Source organism: Centruroides vittatus, unplaced genomic scaffold, assembly GCF_030686945.1.
Source record: "Centruroides vittatus isolate TY-2023 unplaced genomic scaffold, ASM3068694v2 contig_847, whole genome shotgun sequence".
Taxonomy (NCBI): domain Eukaryota; kingdom Metazoa; phylum Arthropoda; class Arachnida; order Scorpiones; family Buthidae; genus Centruroides; species Centruroides vittatus.
Window position 1 is genome coordinate 97947 of NW_027122552.1, and position 13417 is coordinate 111363.

General features: G+C 28.2%; 1 protein-coding gene across 1 annotated transcript in view; it reads left to right on the forward strand.

Annotated features, from left to right (window-relative positions):
• Window positions 1–13417, forward strand: part of LOC136982509 (ATP-binding cassette sub-family C member 4-like) — an 82763-nt gene that overhangs the window by 33529 nt on the left and 35817 nt on the right. Inside the window, exons 9-17 of the mRNA XM_067279005.1 lie at window positions 1958–2071; window positions 2301–2381; window positions 3098–3289; window positions 5817–5911; window positions 7327–7413; window positions 7476–7572; window positions 8225–8416; window positions 11555–11730; window positions 12833–13113. Coding sequence (XP_067135106.1) covers window positions 1958–2071; window positions 2301–2381; window positions 3098–3289; window positions 5817–5911; window positions 7327–7413; window positions 7476–7572; window positions 8225–8416; window positions 11555–11730; window positions 12833–13113 — 1315 coding nt within the window. The remainder of the gene's footprint in view (window positions 1–1957; window positions 2072–2300; window positions 2382–3097; window positions 3290–5816; window positions 5912–7326; window positions 7414–7475; window positions 7573–8224; window positions 8417–11554; window positions 11731–12832; window positions 13114–13417) is intronic.

The following is a 13417-nucleotide window of genomic DNA, read 5'->3' on the forward strand; positions in this document are numbered from 1 at the left end:
AATGTTATTTCAATTTAAAAATTTTTTTCTAAAACATGTTAGATAGGTGACCGGCACGATTCTATTGTTAAAGAAAAAGTATGATGTACCACTGCTAATTTGAGGTGGAAAGCATATATTTTAAATTAAATTAATTAAAAAATATGATAAAAAATTGCAGCCCGGCATTGTGACGATGTTACAACAAATAATTGCTCGTTATTATCTACTTCTTTATCTATGTACAGTACAACAAAAGCCCTAACAGACAGCTCGAGCCCGATTCCACTTGATTATGAACGAAATTGCTTCGTTTTATTATGAGAAGGATATTGTGACATATCACGTTTCCATTCGATATTCATAGTGACAAAAGTCTATCAGAATTACCTTCGATATGAAAATTGTAAATTTTTTGTTTATTTACTTGCAGTTATCGTAACTATGATGTATATTTAATATTATTATTAGGTTCGTTTTTTAGTTATAAATAATGCTTTTAACTCGCACATTCGACATATTGTAAATAGCCGAATGTTTGGTTGGCCAGTAATTATATTTTAAATTTATCTAATTTTTATCTAGAAACAATTTTGCTTAACTAATTAGCCAAACATTTTTCTTAACTGTAATATTTCGAGTGACTTCTGTTGTTAAATTTAAGTATATCATTTTTGAAACTGCCAATATATTACAAAAAACATTAATATTCTATTTACAGCATTTAGTTGTGAAAAAACCACTTGTTAGATTCTAAAGAAAACATAAATAAAATTGTACCAAATTCAAACCAAAAATCTGGCTATTATAAGCAAGGTCATAAAACAATTAGCGATTTATTGACGTTAACAACCATCGCCATCTGGCTGTCCGAAAAGCAAAATACATGATCTTTTGGTTCTTTGAACTGGCTTGTTCATTGTCCTTTGCGCTCAAATGTATCATATCCGACAGCCTAGTATTCAAATACCTGCTACAAGTTGTACTACCTTGAAGAAAAACACTCAATCTTTAAAAAATTGAAAATAGATTCGAACTAGTAATTAACATCATACCGACTTAGTTTCATTTATCTACGAGAAATAATCTTAAGTGCACCACTTAATTTGCAATTTTCTGTTGTTCTCTTCCCAGTCTTCTGTTTTAAGGTTGTAGACTTCTGGAAAACAAATATAAAATTTTCGAATGAAAATTATTATTTTTGCATTCGAATTTTTTCCAATTTATTTACAATAACTTTGTATTAATTTTGATTAAACCTAGAAACAAACACATTTATTATATGTATAATTAAAGGGATTTTACGAAAAAATAAACGCAACTGTGTGGAATTTACTTATAACAGTTTCTATGGTCAAAGGTACAGACACCTGTTTAAAATGGGAAAATATTTCACACCATGTTATTTGGGTGTGTAACAAATTATCGTTTTTTCTCGAGTCCAAAACAATAATTTCATTCGAGTCCTATATAAACTACATAAGAATCAGATTTATATAGAACTCGAATGGAAAAGAAATGCTCAATCATTTTTAATTTGCTTTAACCAGAATAACTTTTATAAAATAATTACAGTGGTGATAACATTAAATTTATTTTGATGTATATCTTTAAATAAAATGTAAGTAAGTAATTAAGAACCTCCTGTTTAAAATAACTTAAATATTATAATATTAATCTTAAACGTTTTCAGAATACCTCACTAAAGCTTTTCAAAGCTTTATCTCAATTTTTGCTGTAGACACTGAGGAAGCCATTTGTGTCATACCCATTCTGAGTTTCATCAGATTCATGATGGGTTTAGCTGATTACATGAAAGAGTAAACAATTGCTGGACAGATCGCCCGTTGTAAATTTTTTTGTTATGTCAGACAAAACTCAGTTTTCGGTTTTTCACAGTGGTAGATTACAACAGCTTTAATTTTCCAGGCTATGTATAAAATTTTATTAATTGCTGTTTTTACAAATTTGAAATTAGGCTTTCCTGCTTCTTCAAGAAAAAGACAGCAATGTCTCAAAAATTGAAGAAGAAAAAGAAAGACTAACCGAATGTGGAATATGGATGGATAATGTCACGGCTGTATGGAAAAAAGTAAGACATAGCTTCATTTTAATTAACTGTACATTAATCACATGATTTCTATGCAGCCTTACAGTTGCGTTTCGTCTTGTAAACACAAGTTATTTTTTTTAAATTGTGAAATTATTGGTTGCACAGCAGAAACTATAGTTACATCATTATTTTATGTATTTTTTACTACGTAAAATATTTGGGGGTTAAAAAAATAACCTACATTGTATTTATTTGTTCCTTTTTAAAGGAACCAACACTGAATGAGATCACTTTAAACGTACAGCCTGGAGAATTACTAACTGTTATAGGTCCTGTTGGATCAGGAAAGGTAAATATCTTGTTCTACACTTCTATATTTTAATTTAATCATATGCTTTGAGATTTTAAGATTGTTTAGAATAATTAACAACAGTAAATTTAAAAAATCAAACTATTTGTAATCTATTTGTAATGATATTAACTTTTAAGCTTCTATATTTAATTGTGTGGTTTAAATTAAAATGATCAACTTGTTCTATGATTTTTAACTGTGTATGTTACTTAATTGTTGCAGCGGGGGAGGCACTTTTTGTCTACGAGACATCGCCTTTTTTTTCTTTGTAAGAATAAATAAAGAATAATTTTATCAGTTTTCAATTTTAATTGATATATATATAAAAAATTGAAAAATTTTTGTAAATTTTTGTGTATTATTTTTTGTTTGCCTAATTTGCAATGCTTTCGAAAGGTCTACTAAAAGACTTTTTATGTAAACAATATAAAAAGATATTGAACTGTAACAATCATTTTACACCTTTAAATGAATATAGGCCTATTTATACTTACATTTTGAAGTATTTGTTCATATAAAATATCTCGTTTAAACGTAAATTTATATGTAAAAATATCAACACAATATTATGTTTTAATAATCTGTTTTAAAACTTTCTTTAAAATTAATCGCAATATTTAATGCATATTTTTGAAATGCTTATGTGTTTATATTACATACGCAAAGTTTACATATCAAATAATCAAACGATTTCGATTTATTCATTCCATTAGACTTCTCTATTGATGTCTATATTGGGAGAGATTCCAATAAGTTCTGGTAAAGTGACTGTTAAAGGAAAAATCGCTTATGCTTCTCAAGAAGCTTGGGTGTTCAACGAGACTATCAGAGAAAATATCTTGTTCGGAGAAGAATATCAAGAAGAGAAGTATAAAAAAGTCTTGCATATGACCGCTCTAGAAAAGGTAATGAACTCTTTTTATCTTCTTTTTAGCAACACTTTTAAACACTCATATCTTTCGAGAACCAATATCTGTTTTAAATATCAAGTCAATACACAATAACACTGAAGAAAAAGCGTGATATTTGTTGAAACTTGATTATATACTGTGCAAGGATATAGGCCTATCTATTATATTGCTTGCTGAATAGTGAAAGTAGAAATGACAAAAATTTTCGTCTATAGTTCGTAAAACACAGCGTTTAATAATTCAACATAAAAATATATCAGTAGTGTTATTGCTATTCCAGGAATAGATAATGTGTTCACTACTATATTTAGGATTCATTCATTATATCATTAACGTAATTTATGTCATTTTACAAAAAATTTTCTGTATTCAAAAAATAAAGTAACAATTAAGTAAAAGATAATCAGAATGATTTTTTACAACTCAATACATATTTTCGCTATTTCATTTACAACTTATAATTATGTAGTGTTAATGTTTGTCTTTTATATACCTATTGTCTATTTGTTCAGTTTCCAATAGGAGTAACTGGGTGGTTATACCTGTTGTATCTGATTCTTGATCGATTGCCTGTGAAAAATATGTGGGATTGTTTTATCTCACATGAGTAAACTCATGCTATAACTTTATTGGCATTCAGCTATTTTTTTAGTTCAACTTTTGTGTAAAGTATAATGTGTGCTACAGTCAAAGTAAAACAATGCTTTAATAATATTAACATAAGGATGTTATGATAATAATTTTGTACCTCTTTTTGTTTATAGACTGATTGTCACGTGTCTTTTGTGGAAGATAATGTAATTCTGTTTTTATATTACTATATGTGATTGTAATACCGTTTGGTTCATTGTTTGCCCGTACACACAGGGCTTTCTTTGTACTTTTAAATAAATAAAAATAAATAATAATACTAACAGTTTATAAATATGGAATTTTCTCCACAATACTTTAATAATCTTTTTTAAGGATATTTTGCAGATATTGAAAATATGCAATTTTTTTCTAGTAACATAACCTTTCCTCATTCACTCTCTATTAGTGATGGGATATAATCCCACACCATCAGTGGCATGTAATCTCACAGACCTAACAGAACGCAAAAAGTGATAAAATAAAACATCAAAAACCACAATGGGATTTTTCTTTTCCTGCGTTTTGTCTTCTATCTAACAATAGTAATTACTTATTGATATAGAAAAATGAATCGTTTGTTTTTGTAATGTAATATGATATGAAAAACGCATAAGTTTCACATATGAATTTTGAACTGGCGATGAATTAGCTTTAGTTACACAGATCGACATCAGATTTGTGTTAAATTACAGAGGGTCTACTAGTGGCTAAGCGGTCTTCATACGCTGAACACTGGGAGCTCGGTTGTGGGTTTGCGTCTCGCTCGGACGGGCTAGCCATGTGGAGTTTTCGGGTTTTCTTCACGTCTGTAACGCCTAAATGGGGCCAGTTTCTCTTAAGAAGACCTCCCGGAAGGCATTCCCTAAGCAGATCGTCGAAGTGTTGCGTTGCCGTAACTTAACAAACAAACATAAATTACAGAAAAAAGCGTGAACTTTCAAAGTCAGGATACGAAATCTTCATTTACTCTTTCCACAATAGATTCAGTCCCACCCACACTGCTAACTATTTTGTCGCTAAAGCAAACTTTCTCGGTTAGAAATTGGTCAAATGACAATGTAATTATTTTATTATACTTAAAAAATTGTTTGCTATATCATTTGAGATATAATGTTATTTCGAAAAATTCTGAAATTTTAATTTTAATTTATTATGCAGTATAATTCAAAAAATGCACGTTGCTTGAATTATTATAAAATTTGTGCCTGAATATTTAACTATAAATATTTTCCATATGAGAAATAAAGCCGTTGAAGAAATAATGGATGATTCTCCTAAAATTGACAATTATTTCCATGATATTGAATGGCAAATTAAAAGTTTAATAATCTAAAAATTTTAATAGAATTTACTAATGAACGTTCTGGTCCAAATTACAGAATGACACTGAAATGTAATAAACAAAAATTTTGATGGTTGCAAAATTCAAACTATTAAACTTTTTATCATGATAAAAATGTGGAATAGCGATTCAAAAAAATTGCATTATCTAAAATAAACGCAATGGTCTACTTTAAATCAATTAACTTTATTTGAGTCTTTAAGGAAAAGCGCAGAATATATTAGACACTTGCTAATCCGGCTATCCCGTGCAGAAAGGAATGCCACATCAGTGAAAGTGCCAGATTTCTGAGAGATAAAATACATCAGTTTGAGTCTGTATTATATTTTAATGTTACATTTTAACTGTCTCTCTTACACATATATTAAAAAACAAATAATAGACGTGTTTGTATAAAGTAAAGAAAATATAATAATGATGCATATTGATTTATATTTCGTAATGTTTACTTTTATATGTCTAATAGTTATCTTTAATCTAAATAAATTTCTCAATGAATATTATCTACAATATAATTATTTTACATGTTTACTTTTACTAATTTAGGATATACGCTTATTTCCTAAAGGCGATCTGACTATTGTAGGAGAAAGAGGAGTGATAATGAGTGGTGGACAAAAGGCAAGAATTAATCTAGCAAGGTAAGATATCTGTTACTCTGTATTTCTTTGAGTTTAATGATAGGAGTATGATATGAATGGCGTAAAAAATATAGAAACGATAATTTTAAGTTGTATTTTAAAAAAAATTTTAGTAATATTTTTGTATATATTGGTATTAAATTCAATCATCACCCTCAAACAACAAACATTTTGAAAAAATACGTTAGATTGTTTCCATACTTAAAAATAATTTTTTTAAAATAATTCAATCTCTGAGAGATTCTTAACTTGTTTTCGATCTGAAGTAATTTTTATAATCTTTAATTTAACAAATTTACCGAAATACTTAAATTAATAAAAGGTTAGTAACTTATTTTTGATCTAAAATAAAATTTTATAATTTATAATTCACTCAATTTACTAAAATAATTTAATCTTTCAGAGGTTTTGACTCATTTGTGATTATAAGTACTTTTTTATAATTAATTTAATAAATTTACTAGAATAATTAAATTAGTCAAACTTTACTGACTGAGTTATGATCCGAAGTTATTTTTATAACTTTTAAATAAACAAATTAACTGAAAATCTTGAATTTGGAAAAAATTCTGACTTTTCTTGACTAAAATAATATTTTTATAATTTTTGATTTCATGAAAAAATATCTTATAACAGATAATGTTACACACAGTTTTATTAGGTAATATCGTAATTAAAATTATAACAGTTCATTTCGAAATTATATGCCTTAATAACAGTAATCCTTATTTAACCCGTTGCTGGATGTTTTTATGTCAAAACAATAAATTTTTTCAACTCTCATATTTATACATTACTGTCATATAGCTATTGTCGTAAATGTAGAACGACAGGTTGTCTGAAAATCCAGAAACAAATTGCTTTTTTTTTTTTTTTTGTGGCAACAGTCGGTGGTGCTATCTGTTATGATATTCAAAAAGATATTTATATTTGTAATGAATATAAAATGGCAAAAAGCTTAATTTTCACACGACGGATGTGTTTTATGAAAATTCTTAAATGCTAATAACAAGTAAAATCATCATTAAGATCGACTCTATTAGAGATAAATACGACCTACCTTATCTACTCACCGTGTCGATTATAATCAGCAAAATTTAAAGGTATCAATTTTCTAACACCCAAACTTCCCTGCAATATTTCAGAAAATTTTCACAAAAAGCTCAGGAGTTATTAAACTTCAAAGAAGGTGAACAAAATTGTGCCTTCTGCGCACAAACACACTAATATAGAAAAATTATTTTCGAATTTTTTGAATTTCTCAACGTTTCAAAATGTATTTAAGTAAAAATAACTAACCAGGAAAACTACATTCTATAAATCTAATTGTAAGTTTTGACTTTCTGCTCGGGCAATGCATCTTTCGTTTTGCTATAAAATTATTTTTTCATGATATATTTATATATATATTCTAGAGCACTATATGTAGATGCAGATATATTCCTCCTCGATGATCCACTAAGTGCTGTCGATGTTCCTGTAGGAAAACATATCTTCGAAAAGTAAATATTTAAATCTTATTTATGGTATATTTGAATATGTTTCAATTATATATTTATTTCAGATGCATAATGGAATATTTGAAAGAAAAGATTTGCATCTTAGTTACACATCAAGTGCAATTTTTGAACTCTGCAAGTAAAGTGTTAGTGTTATGCAAGGTGAATATACTAATTGTTTATTACTATTGTTTTTTTCGTTATTGTCTTAATAAAAAACTACATTGTGTCTTATTTACCGCGCATCAACCTTAACATTTTTAAGTTCAGAAAAACAGAAAAAATTAATGAAAATATTTGGATTGTTTACTTAAATTAAAGCAAAACATATATACTTTATGTACAAAAATCCCGATACTGTCGAAACTGATACCGGTATCGATACTTTCGTAGTATTGGGATATCCTTAGTTATATGGTGAATACAAGGAAATATGTATGTCCAATATTCAGACTATTTGCGAATTAATAATATTGTTAGAACGAATGTATTTGGAAGAATGACCTCATGAATGTTAGATGATGAAAATGTGAAGAACTCCTCCAGATCAAGAAGGTTGTCAAGTGTTGTTTAGTGATTTGTATCTACTGAGACACTGGCGAGTTCCAGAACTGCTATAATTTCCTTCCAGATACGGCATGAAATAAAGAATATTTATTGACACTAGTTAAAGAATTCACTGAAAGAATTGAGAATATAATAACCTATTAGTTTTCAAAGACAAATTTTTATTTTTATGCACTTTTTATAGTAATGATTTTATACATTAATTACATAAATTCAATTGTATTTATATATATTATTAATTATTTAGGGTAAATGTGAATACATTGGAAATTACAATGAAATGGAAAATGTAAAAACGGTTATAGGAATTTCGTCAGAGGAAGGAGTTGCTGAAAATAGCATGGAATTAGAAACTGCACTTTTCAACGATGACGAACTAATTGAAAATACTGAAGCCGATGTGTCTGATAACACTGAAGATTGTAACAACATAAATGCAGTAAGAATTACTTATTTATTAAATAGTTATTTGATTGGATAATTTCTGAGTATTGAATATGGCATTTTCCATTATTTTTGTACATAGTGAAATTCTAATTTCAGCGTAAGATTACTCTATTTTAGAAATAAAATATTATAGTAAATTTATGAAGTTTGATTGAGTAATACATCAAGATACTTAAAAATCTTATACAAATTCCCACTGTTATTTTCTGTTTTTAATAGATGCTGATGTTTTTCCTACAACTACGATTACATCATAATTTTATGTATTTTGTATGCTATCTAACAATAGCAAGCACTTTTGAGTTGAAAAAATACGTTTTACTTCCCCCAGCTGTTACATCGTAACACTGAAATGTAGTGTAATGACCTCGGATTATTATTTTTTTAAAATTACATTTCTGTTTTAACGTAACGTAAGTTACATCCCTGGCTGTTATGATATTGTAATCGTATCACGTTTTACCTTTAGGGGTATTTGGAATAATGTTTTGACACCTCTGAATTTAAAACAGTAAATAAACTGATTCATGGAATGAGTGTGTGTGTTTCATGTAATATTTCAGAATGGGATAAAGTGTAAGAAATGAAATTTGGCATTGTAACTTATATATGAAGAACATTGATGCGATTAAATTTTGGTGAGGGGTGGGGGTTAGAGCTTGTGTTATTTATCATATTGAAGAGGGATTGGACTAAATTAAGATTTTATTCATTATTAAAGTTTACATTTTTTATGAAAGTCGTCCCTACACTTAAAATGAATCGTTTTGCCATATTACAATAATTAATAATATAAAAACTTTTTTTACAAAATTTCGTAACAGATGTCACCAAACACAATTCTATTTGTACTAATATATAATGGGGAATGTTTGTTTGATTGTTTGTTCGTTTGCTGGGCTTTTGTAAATGTTATCGGTTTCATTCGTGCAGTTTGGACAGTTCTGTACATAATTTATTTATATTGCTTCGTCTTTTATTTCTTATGATAACAGTGTTATGTTATCTGAAACATGCAACGTTAATGAGAGAGAAGATTCCCACCGGCCTTCCGTCTCCTCAAGTAACTTTCCTAAGTAAGCACGGCTCGAGATGTTTCAAACGTATTGTATGTTCGTTGGAAATACACCTCCATACTCAACTTGTTTGATATAAACAGTTTATTTACAAAAATAGTTTATCTGTACACCACTCCGTTTCGATTGACACACTAACAATCAAGGGTAGGTCGAAATAATCGGGATTGCTAATGTCTGTGGTCATCCTTTCACTTGTTTTCTGGTTTAATTGCTGTTTTCTGCCATATTTACAACAGCCAAACCGTATGTAGATTTAGTTTATCAAACAGCAAGAGTACTTTGTTTTTCTCGCGAATTAATATTTTAGAAGGAGCAAATTTACTTCCCTTATATGAAACTAAACTTTTGTATATAGGCCGGCCTATAGAATGTTTATGTGTTCACTGTTATAGTATTGACATACCTTTATTTAAAAATAAAAATCAGTTTTATAATGTCAGATATTTACCTACATAAATTGTGTTATTTCGATTACTTTTTAGGTTTACGCATATGCAAGTGAGCGTGATTGATTATAAAATCGTAATTGTCACGAAATACACCCTGTCAAGGGACCATTGGAAGGCTTGCCTTCCAATGTATGTAAGATACCTTAAAACTTAAATACCACTCTTTCTGGCTGATATTAACTTTCCTAGAAACGCCCAATCTCTGAATTAATTTCTGCATAGGAAACGTGGACTACCATAAATCTCGGATTCTTCACTTTTGACTGATTTTTTTCTGTATATGAAAGCTGGCAAACCTCTTGACCGACCTTAAGAAATTTTGTATATTTATTGTTTGTAATCTTCCACAATATATATTGGTAGTTTAAAAGATGTTTATTTCTCTTTTTTTTCGAAATATTTATTTATTAAATTGTTCTCATTAAAAAGGTTGAAAAATAAGTTCAATGTAGCGGGGAAATCCACATCATGTGCCATGTTTCTTGTTTTTCTTTCAGGATATCTTTGCAGCTAGCTTTTGTGTTCTCTTCAAAACGCCAGCAATTGCATCACTTACGTCAGATTAATGCTTATATTTTGAATATGTCCATAGTTACTCTCTGTTACCCTAGAGCAGTGGTTCCCAACCTTTTCTAGGATGCGAAACACTTTTGTGAGCAATTTTCTTTAGCAGAACACTTACCTAAGTTAACATGAAATACATAAGCTTGTCATCAGTTATTTTATTTGAATTGAGCAGTTATAATTCAAAATCTCTATTCATATTATTAACGCCAATTCTAAGACAGAAAAAAATATATCTAAATAACTTTAATGGGAAACTTGTGCCTGATGTTTTTTACATATTTCATTCAGTTTTTATCGTTGCCTTTATGTTATTCGAAACAGTAGTACACTCCATAAGTACGAGTCGTAAATATATATTTAAGTTTATGAAAATTTTATGATTTTAATTTTTTGATATTCGGCGGCTCAAATACGATTGTACACTTTCCGATTTGCGACTAAATCTGCGGAACACTGGGAAAATGCTTACGGAACACCAGTGTTCCGCGGAACACCGGTTGGGAACCACTGCCCTAGAGTCTAGGGCCTAGACAAAACATACCATGCCTTATAATGGAACAAGTCAACACCATCTCTCAGTTTACAAACCAATCTGGGCATTCTGTGCTAGTTAACTATATAAGTTATTTTTAAAATTAAATCTTTGTACATCCGAAAAAATTATGCAACATCTTGCTAGACTTTTTTGTTTATTTTAATACAGTTTGATCCAAAAACGCGAAAATTTATCAGCAGTTTCAACAATTGACATTAAGTTTTTGTGTAATTTCAAAGGAAAGTGTTATCATTCTCTGAAAATTTACACAAAGAACTTGTGTGTAATTTTTCCTGAAAAAATAAGAAAAGATATTGATTTATCATATCTTTGCACTCAGCTTTATTGCTTACAAGCGTATACTTAACAAATATTTGAATTAAAAATTATACTTCGAATATTTTTTATTTTTTAAATCCGGTAATAAAATATTTTGTAACGAATTCAAGCATAATTCCATGATCAGTTATATAATGTTTTCGTTAAAATTTTTGTTGCAGGAAGATGAAGATAATAAAATTCAACCCGATGATGAAGGAGTTAGAACAGCAGGACTTTCAGTTTATAAAGAATATTTCAATGCTGGAAAAGGTTTCTTCTATAAAACTGTTCTATTAGTTATACTCATTGTAACACAAACTATTACAAATGCAAGTGACTTTTGGCTAGTCGAATGGTATGTTATTTTCACGACTAATGTGAAAATTAATATGTAAAAATTTTTTTAATATAAATTGTTTATTGAAACACAAATGACATTATTTATACTATATTCCTTTCATTATGCTAACAAGTTTCAAATATAATTGCAATGAACACTCTCTACAAATTGCAATAGATTTATTTAATTTTCTATCTCTAAATGTTTTGATGTACAATATTATAATTTACTATTTTCAATAAAATTTTCAAAATAATAATAAAATTATTTTGAAAGAATTCAACAGAATCTATTTCATGCATAAATTTAAAATACATTAACTTTTAACTTTAAATTGCAAAGTAAATTTAAGTTAGTAAAAGTAAAATTTTGTAGTTTTAGTTAAGAACTTTACTGAACATCTCCTATTTTTATAATCAAAAAGTTTTCTGAAAGAAATTAATAATAATCGCATTTATCAAAATATTAAATGTGCTGTAAGAACAGTACAAAAAGATAAGTGACTTACATAATATTTTGTTTCACTCTGAACCTTTTTACCCGTAGACTTTAACATGTTTTCATAGCAGAGTCACAAGATGTCAGCATGTACTGTACAAATGTTGCGTAATGATTAGAGATAAATTTAAATTGCAGCATTGTCAGTCACAGTATAAAGGATAGCAATGATGTTCTCACTTATTATTCTAATGATAAGTTATGAGTATAATGCTTAAATTTGCACTGAATTGATTCTATTTATGCAGATGAATTACTACTTTTACGTTTTATATATCTAAATATTATCTATAGGTATTATTTTATACTAGTAGCCCGGGCCGCCCTTTAGTATGCGTTTTAGCAGCAGCGGTGTCATTCCGTGGTATAGATAATAAATTCATATCAATAATAAATTCCTATTACAAATAAAAATAATTTATTGCTAATTTAAAATCATCGCTAAGGCGCCTCTAGTGGGCGTTTTAGGCATACCGTTACAGATTACAGTTATACAAGAATGCTATCGATGGCTTATATTATCAGATAATGCATTCAAGCAGTTTTTATGTATTTCTGTTCTTATACAAAAATATTGTAAATTCAAAAATTTAATTCTTATTTCATGTTTAATTTTAAGGTTAAATAAGAGAAGAATCTATGGACAAAGTACAGTGAAACTGGAAAATATTACGTTTAACAAAACAATTTTTCACAATAGTGAAGAAGAAAACTTTTATTATAGTGAAGCATACAACATATATGTTTACTTTGGAATGATATGTGCAGTATTTCTCACGATGATACTGTCTGCAATATTATTGTTTGAAATGTTTACAGCTGCATCTATGAACCTGCACAACAATATGTTTCAATGTATCATTCGAACGCCGATATCATTTTTGGATAACAATCCCGTTGGTATGTATAATATATTTATTTGATTCATTCTTAAACATTTAATAATGATATTCGAGAAGAAACGTTTTCGATATTAAACCAAAATTAGATAATTACACATTCTTGCGTATTTCTATTTTCTTACAATAGTTTTATAGCAAATATCATTATATCATATAACAAATAGCTGATGACAGAATTTTACACTTTACGTTTTAGAATTACATATGAAGTTTGATGGTTTATTTTGCTACTAATTTTATTATGATTTTCTATAATACAATTAGTAGCAAAATAATTACAAAGGATAAATCCTAAATAATAA